At 46.2% G+C, this 16,322-nt stretch overlaps 1 protein-coding gene across 1 annotated transcript in view; it reads left to right on the top strand.

Annotated features, from left to right (window-relative positions):
- The window catches only part of NOL9 (nucleolar protein 9), a 44,305-nt gene extending 39,314 nt beyond the window's left edge, over positions 1–4,991 (top strand). Inside the window, exons 10-12 of the mRNA XM_007942648.1 lie at positions 626–803; positions 3,994–4,127; positions 4,836–4,991. Coding sequence (XP_007940839.1) covers positions 626–803; positions 3,994–4,127; positions 4,836–4,991 — 468 coding nt within the window. The remainder of the gene's footprint in view (positions 1–625; positions 804–3,993; positions 4,128–4,835) is intronic.
- Positions 4,992–16,322: the final 11,331 nt, after the last annotated feature.

The following is a 16,322-nucleotide window of genomic DNA, read 5'->3' as shown; positions in this document are numbered from 1 at the left end:
TAACCAAAAGGTTGGCAGTTTAAACCTACCCAGTGGCTCCGCAGGAGAAAAACCTGGCCATCTGCTTCCAAGACTACAGCCTAGAAAACCCTATGGGACAGTTATACTCTGTCCTATGGAGTCACTGTGAATCAGAACTGGCTCAACAATAACAAAATTATTTATCTTAAGCTCTTGGAACAGTCTGCTTTTCTTACTCAGTAGGTTACACTAGGAAATGAGGAGAGGCCTTTGCTCCATGCGTTGATTTTTACTGTTTACCACAGGCAACACTCTGTAAATGGAGATTTCACAGTTACTAACCTGAATGTCTCCTTCAAACTCGTTCAGGACACCTCCAGACTTTCATTTTACATGTATGAACAAGAAAGTTCTGATCGTGCGGCTTTAGATTTCTCACAAGTGTCGCTGGTACCTGAGAATGATGTGTTGATTCCTTAGGTCACTGCATTAAAACAGTGACACCTCACCAGATGCCGTTTATTGAGGGTGCTGGTGTTTATAGGTAACTTTTGGTAGTCAGTTTGGCAGACAAATCTTTAGATAGCTGGCTACTCATTTGTAAGAATTACAGGCAATCTGTCAAAGTCAAGATAACAGAGGGCAGTGCACATTGATTTTCCAGGTTCCCTTCAATGCAGTCGCACTACGGATCATGCATGCGGATGTCGCCCCTACGCACATCATGTATGCTGTGAATGCCAGCTGGGTCGGCCTCTGCAAGATCCAGGATAATGTCAGAGGCTACGTGAATGGGCCCATCCTACTCGCCCAGACTCCCCTTTGTGACTGCGTGGGGTTTGGTGAGTCTCAGATGGTAAAATATATCCATAGCCTTAATCAAATGGGTTTACATCTGTAACTGTTGATCGCTGGCCTCAGCTATTTTTCAGCTGGAGTGGTCAGAGAACTCACCCTTCTAAGTGGATGCTTTGGGGGCTAGAGACCAGAAGAAAGTACCTCTTCTTGCCTCTCCTGCCAACTCCTCTAAATATAAGATTCCTAAGGTCTGGGTCATAAAGAAAACAAAAATCCTCACAACTGGACCAGTAAGCAACATCATGATAAATGGAGAAAAGATTTAAGTTGTCAGGGATTTCATTTGATTTGGATCCATAATCAACACCAATGGATGCAGTAGTCAAGAAATCAAATGATATATTGCATAGGGTAAATCTGCTGCAAAAGACCTCTTTACAGTGTTGAAGAGCAAAGATGTCACTTTGAAGACTTTGGTGAGCCTAACCTAAGCCATAGTATTTTCTTTTTTTTTAATTGTGTTTTGGGTGTAAATTTACAGAGCAAATTCACGTTCCATACAGCAGTTCACATACACTTTGTCTCATGACATTGACAGCAATTTCAGCAATGTAACAGTTCCCCTTCCACTTCCTCCCCATAGTTACTTCTTCCCTGTGTCCGTCCCTCCATTTACTCCTGCCCCCTGAGCTGTCTCCCTGTGCATAAACAGCCCTTCTTTCTCCCATGATTATTCTCTCCAAGGAGTGTATCTACCTCAGGTAAATGTTCAACTCATATGCCTGTCTTTTGTTTGGCTGGAAGCCACAGGTGTGGGTTCAATTCCAGACCTGAAGGGCAGCTAGGGGCCATAGTCTCAGTGATTCCACCAGGCTCTTTCAGACCAGCAAACCTGGTCCCCACCCCTTTTTTTTCCCCAAATGATTTTGAGTTTTGTTCCACATTGTTTTCCCACTCTATCCAGGATCTCCTACATAGATCCCCTTCCAAGTGGATGACAGTGGTAGCCAGGCACCATCTAATTCTTCTGGTCTCATAGTCGTATAGGCTGTGGATCGCGTGGTATACCAGTTGCTAGGACTAATTTTTTCCATGAATCTTTGATTTTCTTCATTCTTCTTTGCTGTGGACAAGGAAAGACCATTGTTGCATCTAGATGGCTGCTTGCAAGCTTTTAAGATCCCAGTCGCTACTTGGCCAAAGTAGGAGGTGTAACAGTGTTTTGTGTAGTATGTTATGCCAGTTGAGCTTGATGTCCCCTGTGGTTATGGTCCCAAGCCCACAGGTTCAACTACTCGGTCCCTCTAGGTAGCTGGCTGTGACCAAGAAATGACTACAAACTTGTCCCTTGTCAGCTCTACTATACATCTAGGAATTCAGATCATACAAGCCCTAGTATTTACCCTCATATGCATGTCAAAGCTGGACAATGAATAAGAAAGAATGAAGAAGAATTGATGCCTTTGAATTACGGTGTTGGTGAATTTAGTTACTCAAGGATCATGCTACCTTTGGGTCAACTTAGATCCAGCTCCCTTTCATGTACCACAGATACTGACTGACCTCAGTGAGCTAGACCATGGACTGAATAGACCATGGACTACCAGAAAAATGAACAAATCTGTCTTGGAAGAGATACAACCAGAATGCCCCTTAGAACGGAGAATTGGTTCAACACTGTTGTTCTCAAAAGTACTGTCATGTAACTTATGTCATTTAGGACAGAACCATAAAGCAGAACTGATGATGGAGAAATACTGAGTCATCTTCCATGTGTTCTTCATTTAATGAGACTTCATTTTGCTTACTTGGGACATGTTATCAGGAGGGAACAGTCTGGAGATAGAACATCGTGCTTGGTAAAGTGGAGAGTCAGTGAAGAAGGGGACGACTCTCAATGAGATGGACTGACACAGTAGCTGCAAAAATGGGCTCAGATATACCTACTATTGTTAGGGTGGTCCAGGACCAGGCAGTGTTTCGTTCTGTTGTGCGTAGGGTCACTTTGAGTCAGAACTCACTCAACAGCACCTGTTGTTGTTGTTGTTGTTATGTGCCGTCGAGTCGGCCCCGACTCATAGCGACCCCTCCTTGGGTTTCCGAGGCAGTATCACTACGGAAGTAGGATTGCCCAACCTTCAACAAAAGTCTGAGTGATGGCCCTCTTCTCACTTGATGCTTTTTCTCCAGGTCTGCTTACCCACTGTTGGGCTTTACATCTATCATTAGGCTAATCATCCCATTGGACCTCCAGCCTAGTGTGAGGTCTGAGTCCCAGCCCCAGATTGCTGTTGGACAGCTCCACTCAGATGTCTCATTGCATCTTAGACTTGATGTGTCTGAGCTCCTGGTGGGACCTTACACTCCCCGCATTCCCACCCACCCTACACCATCTCCTTTTGTTGTCAGGCCTGTAAGTGGCCCCTTCATTCTTCCTGTTCCCATCTGACCCCTGGGTTGCCCTTGGCACTTCCTCTCCTTCATTGGCCATATCCAAACCTTAGTAGGTCTTGTAGTTTCTGTTTTCAAAATATGTTGGATCTCTCCCTCTCTTCTCTCCATGCTTATTAAGCCACTGGAAAAGCTTAACTGGGCCTTCCACTCTATTTCTTAAAATTCTTCCTCATAGTCAAGAGATAAGAGCACAGGCATGAGTATGTCCCATCCTGTCACTTACATTGCACATTAAGCTCACAGTCAACATTGTAGCACTAGGTTCCTGCTTCTTTTGCCAATTGCCACACATTGTGGTTCCTCTGGTTCACTGGGGTCAGTCAGTGTCCGTGGTTGTTCATGGAATGGAGCTGGACCTAAGTGACCCAAAGTTAGCACAATCCTTGAGTAATTATATACACTTTTGAGATTGGTTCAACACTGTTGTTCTCAAAAGCACTGTCATATAAATTATGTCATTTAGTACAGAACGATACAGCAAGAATTGATGATGGCGAAACACTGAGTCATCTCCCGTGTGTTCTTCAGTGGTTGGTTTTCTCGCTGTCCTGTGCTCGCCTTACTTAAACCTTAATCTAAGGCTTTCATTAGGCCGTTTTGGTTCATCACAGCTGAACAAAGGGAAAGTACAAAGAGTCTTGTCTCTGGACGCTTTGCATTTTCAAAGCAAAGCAGTTGAAATTGATACTTGATTTAAATGCTATCCTGTGATCCTTTGTGGTGGGTAAGCTTGCTGTCTTTCTGAAAGGATGACTTTTGCATTGTGAATGTGTCTTCAAGGGATCTGCAGAGGGATTGATATGGAGAAGAGGCTTTACCACATCCTCACCCCTGTGCCCCCAGAAGTGCTGAGAGACGTGAACTGTCTACTGATCGGAGCTGTTTCCATCCCACAGTGTATCTTCAAGAGCCAGGTGAGTGTGACTTCCAGGGTGGGCCTCAGAGGGACCCTGGCCGTGTCCATAGTAGAGAACGTGAGGAACTGAGATTGGGGCGAGTCACTGTGAACAGGTTATTGTTTGGGAAACTTATACTTTGTTGTAGAGCCTAAATATGGCATGATGGAACATCAGGATGGTCACAAAGGTCTGAGGCTATAAGTTGCCATCATTCGAGGCCAAGAGCCCCATGGGAGAGCCTTGATCACAGGAGTAGGTTGTATGGGAGAAGAGAGCAGAGATAGCCTCCCTTGGATTACCTCTTCCTAAGGACTGTCTTCGGATCCATTAACAGGAAGATGCTGAGTTGCTGTCTATTGGCCAAGGGCATCCCAAGGATATTGGTGTGGCCCCAGAGCCAAACCGCAGGGGCTGCAAGTAGAGTGGGAGGCCTGCTTTTCTTATCTGCTTATTTCACATACTTGAGAGAGCACACACATCCTCACGCTGTTTGTTGATAGGTTTGTGGAATTGAATTGTACAGAAAGGAGGCACAGTCAAGTTTGCAACTGGGCTAATTGTTTTAAGTGAGCCCTTTGAGGGGAGGAAAGGGGCCTTAAAGGCAGAGGTCCTTTCTACTCAACTCCCATTTTTAACATCATCATCTGGGGAAGAAATAAAATTGTGTAGACTCTCTTGCTTAAATTTTGAGTGTTTCCATGTATTTGTTTGTTTCTATTTCAGCATGGGCTTGAAGGAACAATACCTTACGTCACAACAGATTATAATTTTAGCCTTCCCGGAGCACGAGAGAAAGTTGGAGCAAGAGACTCTGAGCAAAACTATGAAGAGAAAAGATACCCAAGACCTAAACTGTATCGAAAAATATACCGATACTGATATTTTTAATAGTGGGAGAAATCTGTCTGCCAGAAGGCTTGATGCTGTATTTTTCTCTAACCTAACATCGACAGACTTCATGGTGTTTTATGGATACGAATGGCACACTTATCTAGCAAACAGTATTTCTATATAATTCATGAATATATTTAGTAGTAATTGTTTTAAAGTTTCTCTTGTCTTAAGGCTATACGATCAAGAATTTTGCCTTCGACTTCTATATGGTTAATCATACTCCTTGTCTGTTTGTGGAAGCAGGGAAAAGGGCACCATTAGAACAGAATTCAGTTGATCAAAACACTCTCCAAGGTTCTGGTAGTTGGAATCAGGATGAGAATAGTAAAACTGGGGCCACAAAAGGGTACCAGGGAGAATAGCAAGGGAGATGTTGGGAGCAATGGACTGTGAAGACTGACTCCTTCCTCACTGCCATGAGGTGCAGGTTGAGGGGGGGACCCCGACTGTGGTTTCCTCCTTGGCCTCTAGATGGATGGTCACGCCCTGGGTGCTCCTGCTCTGTTCATTTGATTCTAAATAAGTTATCTTCTGTTGATGGTTTCAGTGATAAAAGATGATGTTTGGTCTGTTCAGTTTAATCAAGGTTTAATAGCTAAAAGTTTGGATTGAAGAGCTCTTAATATATTTTTTGTCCCTGTGGTGTAATGCTGAAGAAATTACTCTCAAAACCAGAAAACATCTCCTGCGGGCTCTTTAAAACTGGCTGTATCCTTGAGTTCTCATCTGAGGCTGAAGACACAGCCGTGGGCCGAGCTGGAAATGAGAATGTTTGGAAGAAGAACTGGCAGGCCAAGTCTTGTGAAAAGGCCTTGAGCAGCTGGGTCTGAACTTTTACATACGAACAGCAGTGAGTTTTAGAGCTTCCTCCAAGGATGAGCAAAAGACCAGGGGTGATGCCATTCTCCACAGGGGGGAAAAATGGAAAGCCATTCTTCATATTCACCTGAGTAGTCATAGTCTTTATATTCTAAGGTTGGAAGTGATTCTTGTAAACCAGGGTACTTGGACCAGGTGGTATCATTTCTGAATTTACAGGCAGTGAGATACGTCCTGGGGCAGCATTTCAAACTGCTGGTGTGACCACGTCGGCAGAATTAATAGCCCTCTTCCTAGCATGAGCATTTGAAGAATGATGTGAAAGTGGGATGTATGAGTCTTAACATTTATGTTTATTTAAACTGTAGATTATCAGTGTCTTAAGTACTTTGTGGGGGCCCTTCAGCATCTCATACCTACATGAGAGGACAGGCAGGAGCCCTCTGTCACCTTCCTCAACACCCAAGAGACCACTTAAGTTTGAGCTTTTTAGTTGCCTCTTATTTACTTCCATGTTTAGCTTGTATCATATTTTTCTATCTTGGTCTTGCAAAGAGTTTTAACAGATAACCCACCACCATCAACTTGTTTCTTCTTTCTCCAGTTCCTTATACCTTTCAGGTAATACTACAGATCATTAGCAGCAAGTTTCTGAAAGAATGAAAGTGGTGGCCCTGTAATTTGCATTTTTATCAAATCCAGGTTGCCTTTATCCTAATTTCCTTCTGGCCATCAAGAATGCCCTCCTGTCTTCAGTCTAAGGAGCCCCGGTGGTACTCAACTGCTAACCAGAAGGGTCAGTGGTTTGAACCCACCAGCCTGTGGGGCAGGTCAACTCTGCTCTGTAGGGTCACTGTGGACTCCAGGGCAGCAAGGTTTTGGAGTCGGTTTTCAGTCTCCATCAATTAAGAAGAAAGCAGTGCCGCTAGAGGGAGCTGTTGACTATTCATCAGATGGCTGTTCTGGGACTAGAGTTGGCCTCAGGAACCAAGGCTGTGTCAGACTTTTCCAAGGGGGTTCAGTAATCCTGCGGACTTGCTCTGGGTATGCCTGGTCAGACCTTCAGTGACACCGTCCTCCCTGGATGTCTGACCATTTAATTATTGATGTTGGTAGCTTAGATATCAAAAGAAGTATAGAATTAGTCCTTTACTCATTTCTATAGTCTGTTACATACATGATTATGAGAGGTACTCTGGTGGTGCCGTGGTTAAGGCATTGGGCCGCTAACCAGAAGGTCAGACCAAAAGGTCGGTAATTGGAGCCCACCAGCTGCTCCACAGGAGAAAGATGAGGCATTCAGCTTCCATAAAGATTTATAGCCTTGGAAGCCCTGTGGGGGGTCGCTGTGAGTCCGTCAACTTGATAGCAATGGGTTTGTGTTTTTTTTTTGTATGGTCTATTATAGTTCATAATGGATAATAAAAAGTTCTACATTGGATTATCCTTTGCAAAAAAAAGTATTTTTTTGTACTTGATTTCCGAAGTAGTAGTAATAATGGTTATTGGTTGCCATGGGGTCAGTTCTGACTCATAGTGACCCCATGTGTGCAGAGCAGAACTGCTCCATAGTATATTCAAGGCTGTGACCTTTTGAAACCAGGCCTTCCTCCCAAGAAGCTGCTGGATGAGTCCAAACCATCAACTTTTCCACTAGTGTTGAGTGCTTAACTGCCACCCAGGGACTTCAAAGTAGTACATGCTGGTTTTTTTTTTTTTTTTACTTATGTAACTACAAGGCTTAGAAAGTGAAAACCCTTAATTGCCTACATCTGAAGTTCTTTGCAATCAGTTCTTTTAGAGATCCATTTATAGGAAAGGTAGGTAGGAAAAGAAATGAGAAGATTGACATATTCTAAGATTTATTGTATTTTGAAAACAAAGTTCACTTGTTGCATCTGTCTGACCTGTCGACCTTCTTGGAAGCAGGGTCTGGATGTATTGTCTGCACCCATGGCTTGGAGTTTGATATGAAAAAGGGGAGGATATTTGGGCAAGTGCTTCAAGTGCCCTGGAAGAGGATGGCATGTGTGCCATGAGAACCCAGACTGGGCAGAGGGGTCCCACGTCCTCTGCCTGGACCCCTGCCCCAGCAGGTAGTTAGCCTGCCAGATACTCTGGTCTCTGCTCACCAGACAGATTGTGGCAACCAAACAAGATTGTGTGAACTGGACCTAGGCAAGGGGTTCTTTTTGTTGTACCAGTTGGTGACTTCTTTTAATTGCCTAATCAATAAGATTTTTTTTTTTTTTTTTCTTTATGGTTTGGATTGCAGTATGTGATAAGACAGTGGGTCTTGATAATAGAACCCTGAGTTCAAATTCTGGCTCTGCCTCTTGCTAGCAGTGAAAGGTCTTTAACCTCACCGAGCCTGCTTGCTACTTTTTAAGAGGGAGTAACAGTTCCTCCCTCAGCATTCTATATGAGACAGACTATAAAGAAGGTTCAGCATAGTCTGGCACATGGTAACTATTGATGTGCAGTCTTATTTTTTTTTTATTAGATTGTAACCTCCTAGAAGGCAGGGACTACAGTGGTGTCCCTCACAGCTGGGTTTGAATGATGCAGAAGCTGGATGTTTGAAACTAAGCTACAGCTGCCACCTCTGCCCTCCTGCCTCCAAGCAGTGCTAAAGCTGTGCTTGTGGCCCAGTGTCATGTTTTATTTAAAGAGCTCTAGGGAAGCAGGCTCCATGGCCTCCGTTGAGCCCGTTCATTCCAGGGGATTTTTCTTAAACCCACATATATTTTTGAATTTTATAAACAGATTACACATGGAAAATAATCTTTAAGTCTACCACCGCGTGGATAATCACTGTTAATGCTGTGGTGCTATTTCACATGGTATTTTTCTATACATATGTGTGTGAATGTGTATTTTGTGTTTTTCTGTTTTTACTGAATTAATGTCCTACTGTATATGTGGTTTTCTATCCAGTGTTTCTTGTTTCACATACCAACTTCTGTATCATTAAATATTTTTGAAAACATGAATATAATTTCTGTGTAATCCAATTAAGTAAGTAGATCATTTTATTCCAGGAAAATATTTAACCGCTTAGAAATTATGGCAGAAACATGAGGGGAGAAGATGCTGAGAGGGGGTTAACGAGATCTGCATGCCAGACGCAAGGAAAACGTTGGAAACTGCAACAAGTATCTGTGCCTTCTTCCCATTTCAGTATTGAGGACAGTGGGAATTTTCATTTTTCTGTTTGGGCATGTGACCTAGGGTACCTGGTCCTTTTCTGGACTGTCTTTTAAAGTGTATCAGAAGGAAAGGGCTTTGCTCCCTGAGGAGCTCAAATTAAAAAATGAAAGAAAGAAGCAGGGGGTCTGCCTGTGTTCTGCTCTTGGGGCTTCTGCATGCGGCTGGCCTGGCAGAGAGAACAGCCTTGGCTGACAAGCTGAGCCTGAACGGTGGCTAAAATAAATATGGAGGCCATCTGTGCAATAAGGGGGAAAATGCTCACGTGACCCTCTGTGCTTCTACAGAAAGACCTTGCTAAATTAAGTACTTCCAAGGCTCTGCCAGGAAAAAGCAAGGAAGGGGGCGATTGGTGGGGGCACAGTGTGCAAGGAGACACACTGAGTTGAGAGGAAGCAGGTCTGATCTGGAAATGCCACAAGCTGAGTAAGCAAGATTTGGGCATCATCAAATAGAGCTGAGCTGGGCAGACAATGTGCTGGGCTTGGAAGCCAAGGGTTGCTATGGCAACTGGCCCTGATGTTGCTCTGGCGCTCAGCAGACAGGCTCCAGTTTTTCTAAGGCTTTGGAACTTGTTTGGGTCTCTGGGCGGTGAACCTCTGCCTGGCAGGGGAAATTACCAAACTTGGAGGCCTTCTTCCTAGCCAGGGGGGGTCCAGCAGAGGGGCTGCTGCTGGCCTAATGTCTTTTAGGGGCATTGTTTTCTGGGAAAGAAGGAAAGGCACCCACCAAGGCAGTCAACAGTGCAAGGAGTCTGTTCCAGGAAGTGAATGGGTACGTGGAAATGGAAAATCCAAGGGGAAACAAACCACCAGCAAGGAAACTCAGCACCGTGGCTGCACAGCCCATAGGTTGAATTCTACAGCACCCGGTGGGGGGAGGGTGGTTGGAGGGGAGCACATGGGCCAAAGCTAGAGCACCATGGTTTTAAGTGCAGCCAGATTCAGCTGGAGGAATTAGGAGTGGGGCTAAGTGTGGGAGAAACCCTCAGTGTTTGCCCTGCCGCTGGGTATAGAGGGATGGACACCTGTGTGTCCAAGAGGCCCGTGGCACTGCCACGTGACTTGGGGCCAGGCCGGGTGCCACCACCCAAAGTCAAGCATGAGTTCAGTTCCGACAAAATAAATAATGGGGCTCCACCTTGGACCTGGCTCAGCCTGCTCATAGGTACTGGTGAGTGTTTTCTTCCTCTTTTATCCAGAAAGGAGGGCTGATGGCAGGGAGAAGAGGGGGCTTCGTGAGTCTTAGAGGAACTTAGAGACCCCACACTTCCTGATAATTGGCTGATAATTAGTTTACACTAACACCCTTTAAGCCTCCTCTCAGGAGTCCCTGGGTGGGTAAAACAGCCGATCGATCGATCGCTTGGCTACTATTGGAAAGATTTGTTGTTCAAATTTATCCAGAGATAACCTCAGAATAAAAGCCTGATTTATTTATTTTATTTATTTTTTAAAAAAAATCAGCTACTGAAAACCCTACAGAGTACAGTTTTACTCTGACACAATGGGATCGCCTGAGCTGGAATCATCTCGATGTCAACTGATTTTTGTTGTTTTTATAGCCTCATGCTGGGTATGTTCAGCCTTTGCATCCTCATTGATCATCCTCATTGATCGGTGAGTTAATGAATCAAGGGCGTGGAGGTCAAGGGCCAGCAGGCTTCAGCCATCAGCTCTGATTGGCGGTCAGAAACAATGTGCTGCTTGCTAAGAAGGCAGAGGGGAGAGGCCTTTCTGTCTCACCTCCCCCAGCTCCTGCAAGAAGAAAGGCAGGGCCCTTAAAGGTTGCTCTAGTGCAGGCTTGGTTTCCTGCTGCTGAGGGGAGCTGGGATGGCTAGTAGTGGTGCCAGTTTTCTGTGAGATGGAAGGTGGGAGGAAGGTACCCAAGACCCTTCAAGCTATCATACTGAGTATGTTTAAGTGTCTCCCCATTGCCTGGATGGTCTGGAAAAGTTCCCACCCTTGCCTTTGTAGCTCTTTCAGGGAAGGTCTTGAAATTCCCTCTAAACCAACACTATTTTTAAGTCCACTTCTAATATATACCATGACACATTGGGTGTTACGTTCACGGAATCAAATAACATTCCAACACCCCAGAGTCGGAGTCCTGGCCTGGGATACACCCCATTCCTATTCAAAAAAGAATAGCCCAGGGCGGTGCTGGCCACCAGCTCCTCTGATTGTACTCAAATAGAATCCCATTTCAACATTCATCTGCCCCCACCCCCGACGTGGCTGACCTGAGACAGATTCATGAAGCAGACAGTGAGTCACACAGCAATCATTCCAGCACCCACACGGGCCTTTAGTGCAGGTAATCCCCTTCCCAGAAAGTGATCTGAACTTTAAACTCACTTCCTCCAGCTCACCCCAACAAGCAAAGCTTACCTGTGCTCTCTGCTGGGGTAGCCAGGTAATGAAAATTTATTTGAATGATCCATGCTGCACGGGAGGGTATGAGCATTTTGCATTTTGATAGATATTTCCAGATTGCCATCCAGGAAGGTAGTGCCAGTTATTTTTCCATCAGTGGAGTATTTTGGCCCTTTATATACTCTGTCTAGAAGGAGCTCTGGTGGTGTAGTGGTTAAGGCATTTGGCTGCTAACCACAAGGTTGGTGATTTGAACTCACCAGCCATTCCACGGAAGAGAGATGAGACGATCTGCTTCCATTGGAAACCCAGTGGAGGTCACTATGAGTTGGATTCGACTCGATGACAGTGAGTTTTTATATATTCTGTCTGGTCAGCATCTTCCACGAGCCTGCTCCTGATATGAGGGTGGGTGGCTGGGTGGGTGTCCCCTTACTTGGTCTTTGGGCATTTCTCTGTCCACTCCCCTTACTGAAATGCTGTGGTGCTTGGCAGAGGTGTGATGGCAGCTGCAGCAGGATCTGATAGCATCCCTCTAGGACCTCTGAGGGTGGAGGGCAGGAAGGACACATCAGGCATAATTTTGTTATCATTCTTGTCAGTTTTCCCACTTCAAAGGACTCTCTTATGTTAGAAGTTGTTAATAATATGGCTTACACAGGCAACAGACCAGTGTTGAATCACAGCTTTCCTACTGAAATAGATGTGTGATCATGTGGAAATCACTTTGGCTTTCTGAGCTTCAATTTCATTATCTTTAAAGTGAACATGATCGTATCCACCATTCAGGGGTAATGTGGAGATCAGACGTGGTAATGTTCATCTGTGTCGGATAATTCTAGCATCACAAGTTTTTGTGGATGTATTTCAGTTGCCATTATTTTTGTTGGTTTTCAATCAAGAGGTCTTTCTTATTTATTTTATGCCTAGTTATCTTTGGGAGCTCTGGTAGCATAGTGCCTAAGGCACTTGACTGCTAAGCAGAAGGCTGACGGTTCAAACCTACCAGCCACTCCTTGGAAGGAAGGTTGGGCAATCTACTTCCATAGTGATACTGCCTCGGAAACCCAAAGAAGGGTCGCTGTGAATTGGGGCTGACTTGATAGCACATAACAACAACAGTTTATCTTTGACTATGTGTTGAACATTGTATTTTTTGATAAAAATTATTTGTGGGGAAAATATGAAGCCTGGAATGATAGAAGGTTTTTGTATGCTTCTGCCGTATGCCTGGTGACACTACCAGTCTAGGACAACCTTAATCCAAATTCAAGGCTTGAAGTTCCCTGGACTTTGGCTTTTGTTCCCTTAACCCTGTAGTTTCTTAACTCTTCCTTCAGAATATATAAATACCCTTAAGGCAAAAACAGTTGGGCTTACCTCCTTCTCTTCTACATTTTGGCTTGTTTGATATTTTAAAGATTCAAAAAAATAAAATTTTTTTCATCCAATTCCTTTGGTTGTCTTCAGTGATAGGGTTGACTATGTAGTTCACCGCTGTGGGGAGCAAACCCCACAATAAATGATCTGAATGTTCAAAGCATTTATCATATTGCCTATTTATAGCTATTTCCATTATATCCAAAATTTTGGTGTGATTTTTAAAGTTCATGAAACTACTGTTTGTTAGACTACTAAGGAGGCAGAAGAGGGGCTTTCTGTGGATGACCTGGAGGCTCAGCAGGGTCAGAAAATCCCTGTACTCCCCTAGTTTTTCCCCATGTTCCTAAGGTCCTCCTACTTCATCCACAATTACTTCCAGTATATGCACTGCCGTCGAGTCAGACCTGACTCATAGCGACCCCTCCTTGGGTTTCCGAGGTGGTATCACTATAGAAGTAGATTGCCCAACCTTCCTTCCAAGGAGTGGCTGGTGGATTTGAGCCGCCAGCCTTCTGGTTAGCAGTCGAATGCCTTAGGCACTACACCACCCGAGCTCCTCTACTTCCAGTATAGCAGTGTTTTAAAATCTAAGTCAAATCATGTCCATCCTCTGTTCAAGACCTCCAGTGACTCTGATTTCAGATTGAAAACCAAAGTCCCCAAAGACCTGACAGGCGCTGGTGCCCCAACGCCTCTCTGACCCGTCCTCTCCCCTTTGTTCACCCTACTCCAACCACTCTGGCCTCCAAGAGTTTTGTTGTTGTTGTTGTTGTTAGGGTAACCAACTCATCCCAATTTGAAAACCCTAAGTTTTTCATCTAGAACCCTGTCAGTACCAGGCAAATGGGTACAGTTGGTCACCTAAACTCAAGTACAAAACTTGCCCCTGCCTCAGGACCTTTCAGGTGCTGCTTATCAGCCTGAGAGCTCTTCCCAGATATCTGCATGGCTAGCTGCCTTGTTTCATCCAGTCTCTGCTCAAAGTCACCTTCCTCAGAAGGGGAGTATCAAAAATAATGTGTGTGTAAACACCTGTGCACACACACATGCATACACTCTGTCACTCTCTGTCCTTGACCTGCTTTATTTTTCTTGAAATGTAAATGAGTAAGGCTGAAGCCTAACCTCTCCAGGCCCATGGGGCTTTCAGGCACCAGTGTTTGCCACAGTGCTGAGATAGGCTGGGACCCAGCAGCTGCCATGCCTAGAAATTACCTGTGTAGGCTGGGCCTGAGCCCTAGCTGGGGGAAGAAGGGACCATTGGACTCTGTGGGCCAATAGGAAGGTGAAGCCCATTTGAGACATCCTGGGTCTCTGCTGAGGGTATCCATGGGGACTGCAAAGATCGTTTCCAAGCATCAGAACTGGTGTTCCAACAATGAAATGGATGTTTTGAAATTCCAGCTATCCTGGAAGTCTGGCCTGTATTTTCTGTGGTCAGGGACCTGGCCCAGAAGCCTTTGTTACTTGGACAGACTTGGGCTTCAAGAGGGCCCAGCCCCTCAGTCTGTCTAGCCAGGTTTAAATGTCTGCGGTGGCCAGAGCCCAGCAGCAAGACTGGAATGTGGCCATCCTGCCATGACCACAGGCAGTCTCCAGTCGCTTTCCTTCCCAGTTCTAGGTGGAGGAGACTATGCACCCAGAGAATAGAGCACCCAGGGTAGATAACAACAATATCCCTGCTTGCCATGGGATCATCAGCTCCTCCAACAGGGTGGCCAGAAACCTGGCCCCAAGGTCGAGTGTCCGGGCCTGTGGGCTGCTCTCTGAGCTGGGGGTCCATCTTGGAGACAGGGCAGCCCTGGCCACCCTTACCTGAGAGGATGAGGTAGGAGACTTGACTCAAGTTCAAGTCAGTAAACATTCCCCTGGCATCTGCTTTGGGCCTGACTGGACCTGGGCCCCGACTTTTAGGGAGAATGAAGCCAATGGCTGCCCTCAAAGGGCTCCCAGTCTGGACAGGGCCATTAGGGTCATCTCAGGTGACTCATCACCTGGACAGAAACAGAGTCAAAGGTGTCCTAGTAGCTGGTAGGAGGAGCCCTTGATCCCTCCAGTGAGCAGGGAGTCCTAGGGGGTTCTGGAGGGTCAGGCCAGGGAGTGCAGCCTACTCCATAGTTGATGGGAAGTGGGCTTTTAAGCAAAGTGGTTGCATATTCAGACTTGCCTTCTGTTGTTGTTGTTGTAGCTATTTTTTGTGGAGCCCCCACCTCATGTCAGTTCTTTTCTGGATTAATCACTTAACCCCCATTGTTCTCTTGTGGAGAAGGCCTGGTGGCACAGTAGTTAAGCACTCCGCTGCTAACCAAAAGGTTGGTGGTTCAAACCCACCAGCCACTCCATAGGAGAAAGATGTACAGTCTGCTTCCATAAAGGTTACAGTCTTGAGAACTCTATGAGGGCAGTTGTACTCTGTGCTATAGGATCTCTATGAATTGGAATCAACTCAACAACAATGAGTTTGGTTTGGTTTGGTCTCCCTGTGAGGTACCAACTATGGGCACTCCGTGCTACAGATGAGGGAACTGAGGCCCAGAGAGATTCAACAACTTTCCTAAGGTAACACAGCCAGCAAGAGCTGGAGCCAGGATTTAAACCCAGGTAGCCTCGATGCACTCTAGCCTGGAGGACGGGAGTGGGGCAGGGAGCCCAGGCACAGTGCTGGCCTGAGCCTGGGTCAGGGCCAAGGCAAGGCTATGGGGCCAAGAAAAATTCCAGAAGGGTGTGGGCAGCTGGTTTGTGCTGTGTGGTGAGGGTATGCAGGTGACGCCTGATCTGACCAGACACTGGATGGTGAGAGGACCTCCCACCCCATCGCATCTGGAGAGCCAGCTGTCTGGGTCTGAGGGACTGTTGTCTGACTGCCCCTATGCCCAGGAATCCCAGAAGGAACCCACTTTGCTGGACACATGGCCATTAGGCTCAGAGTCAGGGAGGCTCATCCAAGCCTGAGTGGCTCCCAGAGTCCCAAGACAGGAGATGCGTCTGAGAAAGGAAGGAGCCCAGAAATCAGCTCACCTGGGACGGGCCCACCTGAGCCCATGTGGTCCCTGGGCTCAAGCTGCTGAGCAGCAATGTGGCAGGGAGAGCCACTGACTGCACCCTGGGGTGGATGGCGCCCTGGGGTGGATGCTGCCAGGCACCCAGAACTTGAATATCTGGTCCATGGAAGGAGCAGAGTGTGGGAAAAGAGACTCAGCAGTAGACTCCCACTGTGTGTATCTCCACCGCCACCACCTCCTCCCTAACCTCCAGGCCTCAGCTTCCCCTTCTGTCATTCAGAGCCTGGCACATAGGGCAACTAAGCAAATGTCAGTGTCCCTACCACGTGCCTGACCAGAGACAGAGAAAAGAGGGTGGAGTCAGTGTCCCTGGCCTGAACATCTCAGAGCCCAGGAGCCTCTGCTTTTGAGGAGATGCCCAGGGCCATGGTCTGTGTACATGGAAGAGAGTGGTAGAGACTACCCAGCCCTGGTCCCAGGGCCAAGCTTCTCCCAGGCCTGGAACTGGGCTCTCTGCCCTGCAGGATTCT

The sequence above is a fragment of the Orycteropus afer genome, unplaced genomic scaffold (genome assembly GCF_000298275.1).
Source record: "Orycteropus afer afer isolate SDZICR_OR568_19922 unplaced genomic scaffold, OryAfe1.0 scaffold00094, whole genome shotgun sequence".
NCBI lineage: Eukaryota > Metazoa > Chordata > Mammalia > Tubulidentata > Orycteropodidae > Orycteropus > Orycteropus afer.
Note: the sequence above shows the minus strand (reverse complement) of the source record. Positions and strands in the feature narration are given on the sequence as shown.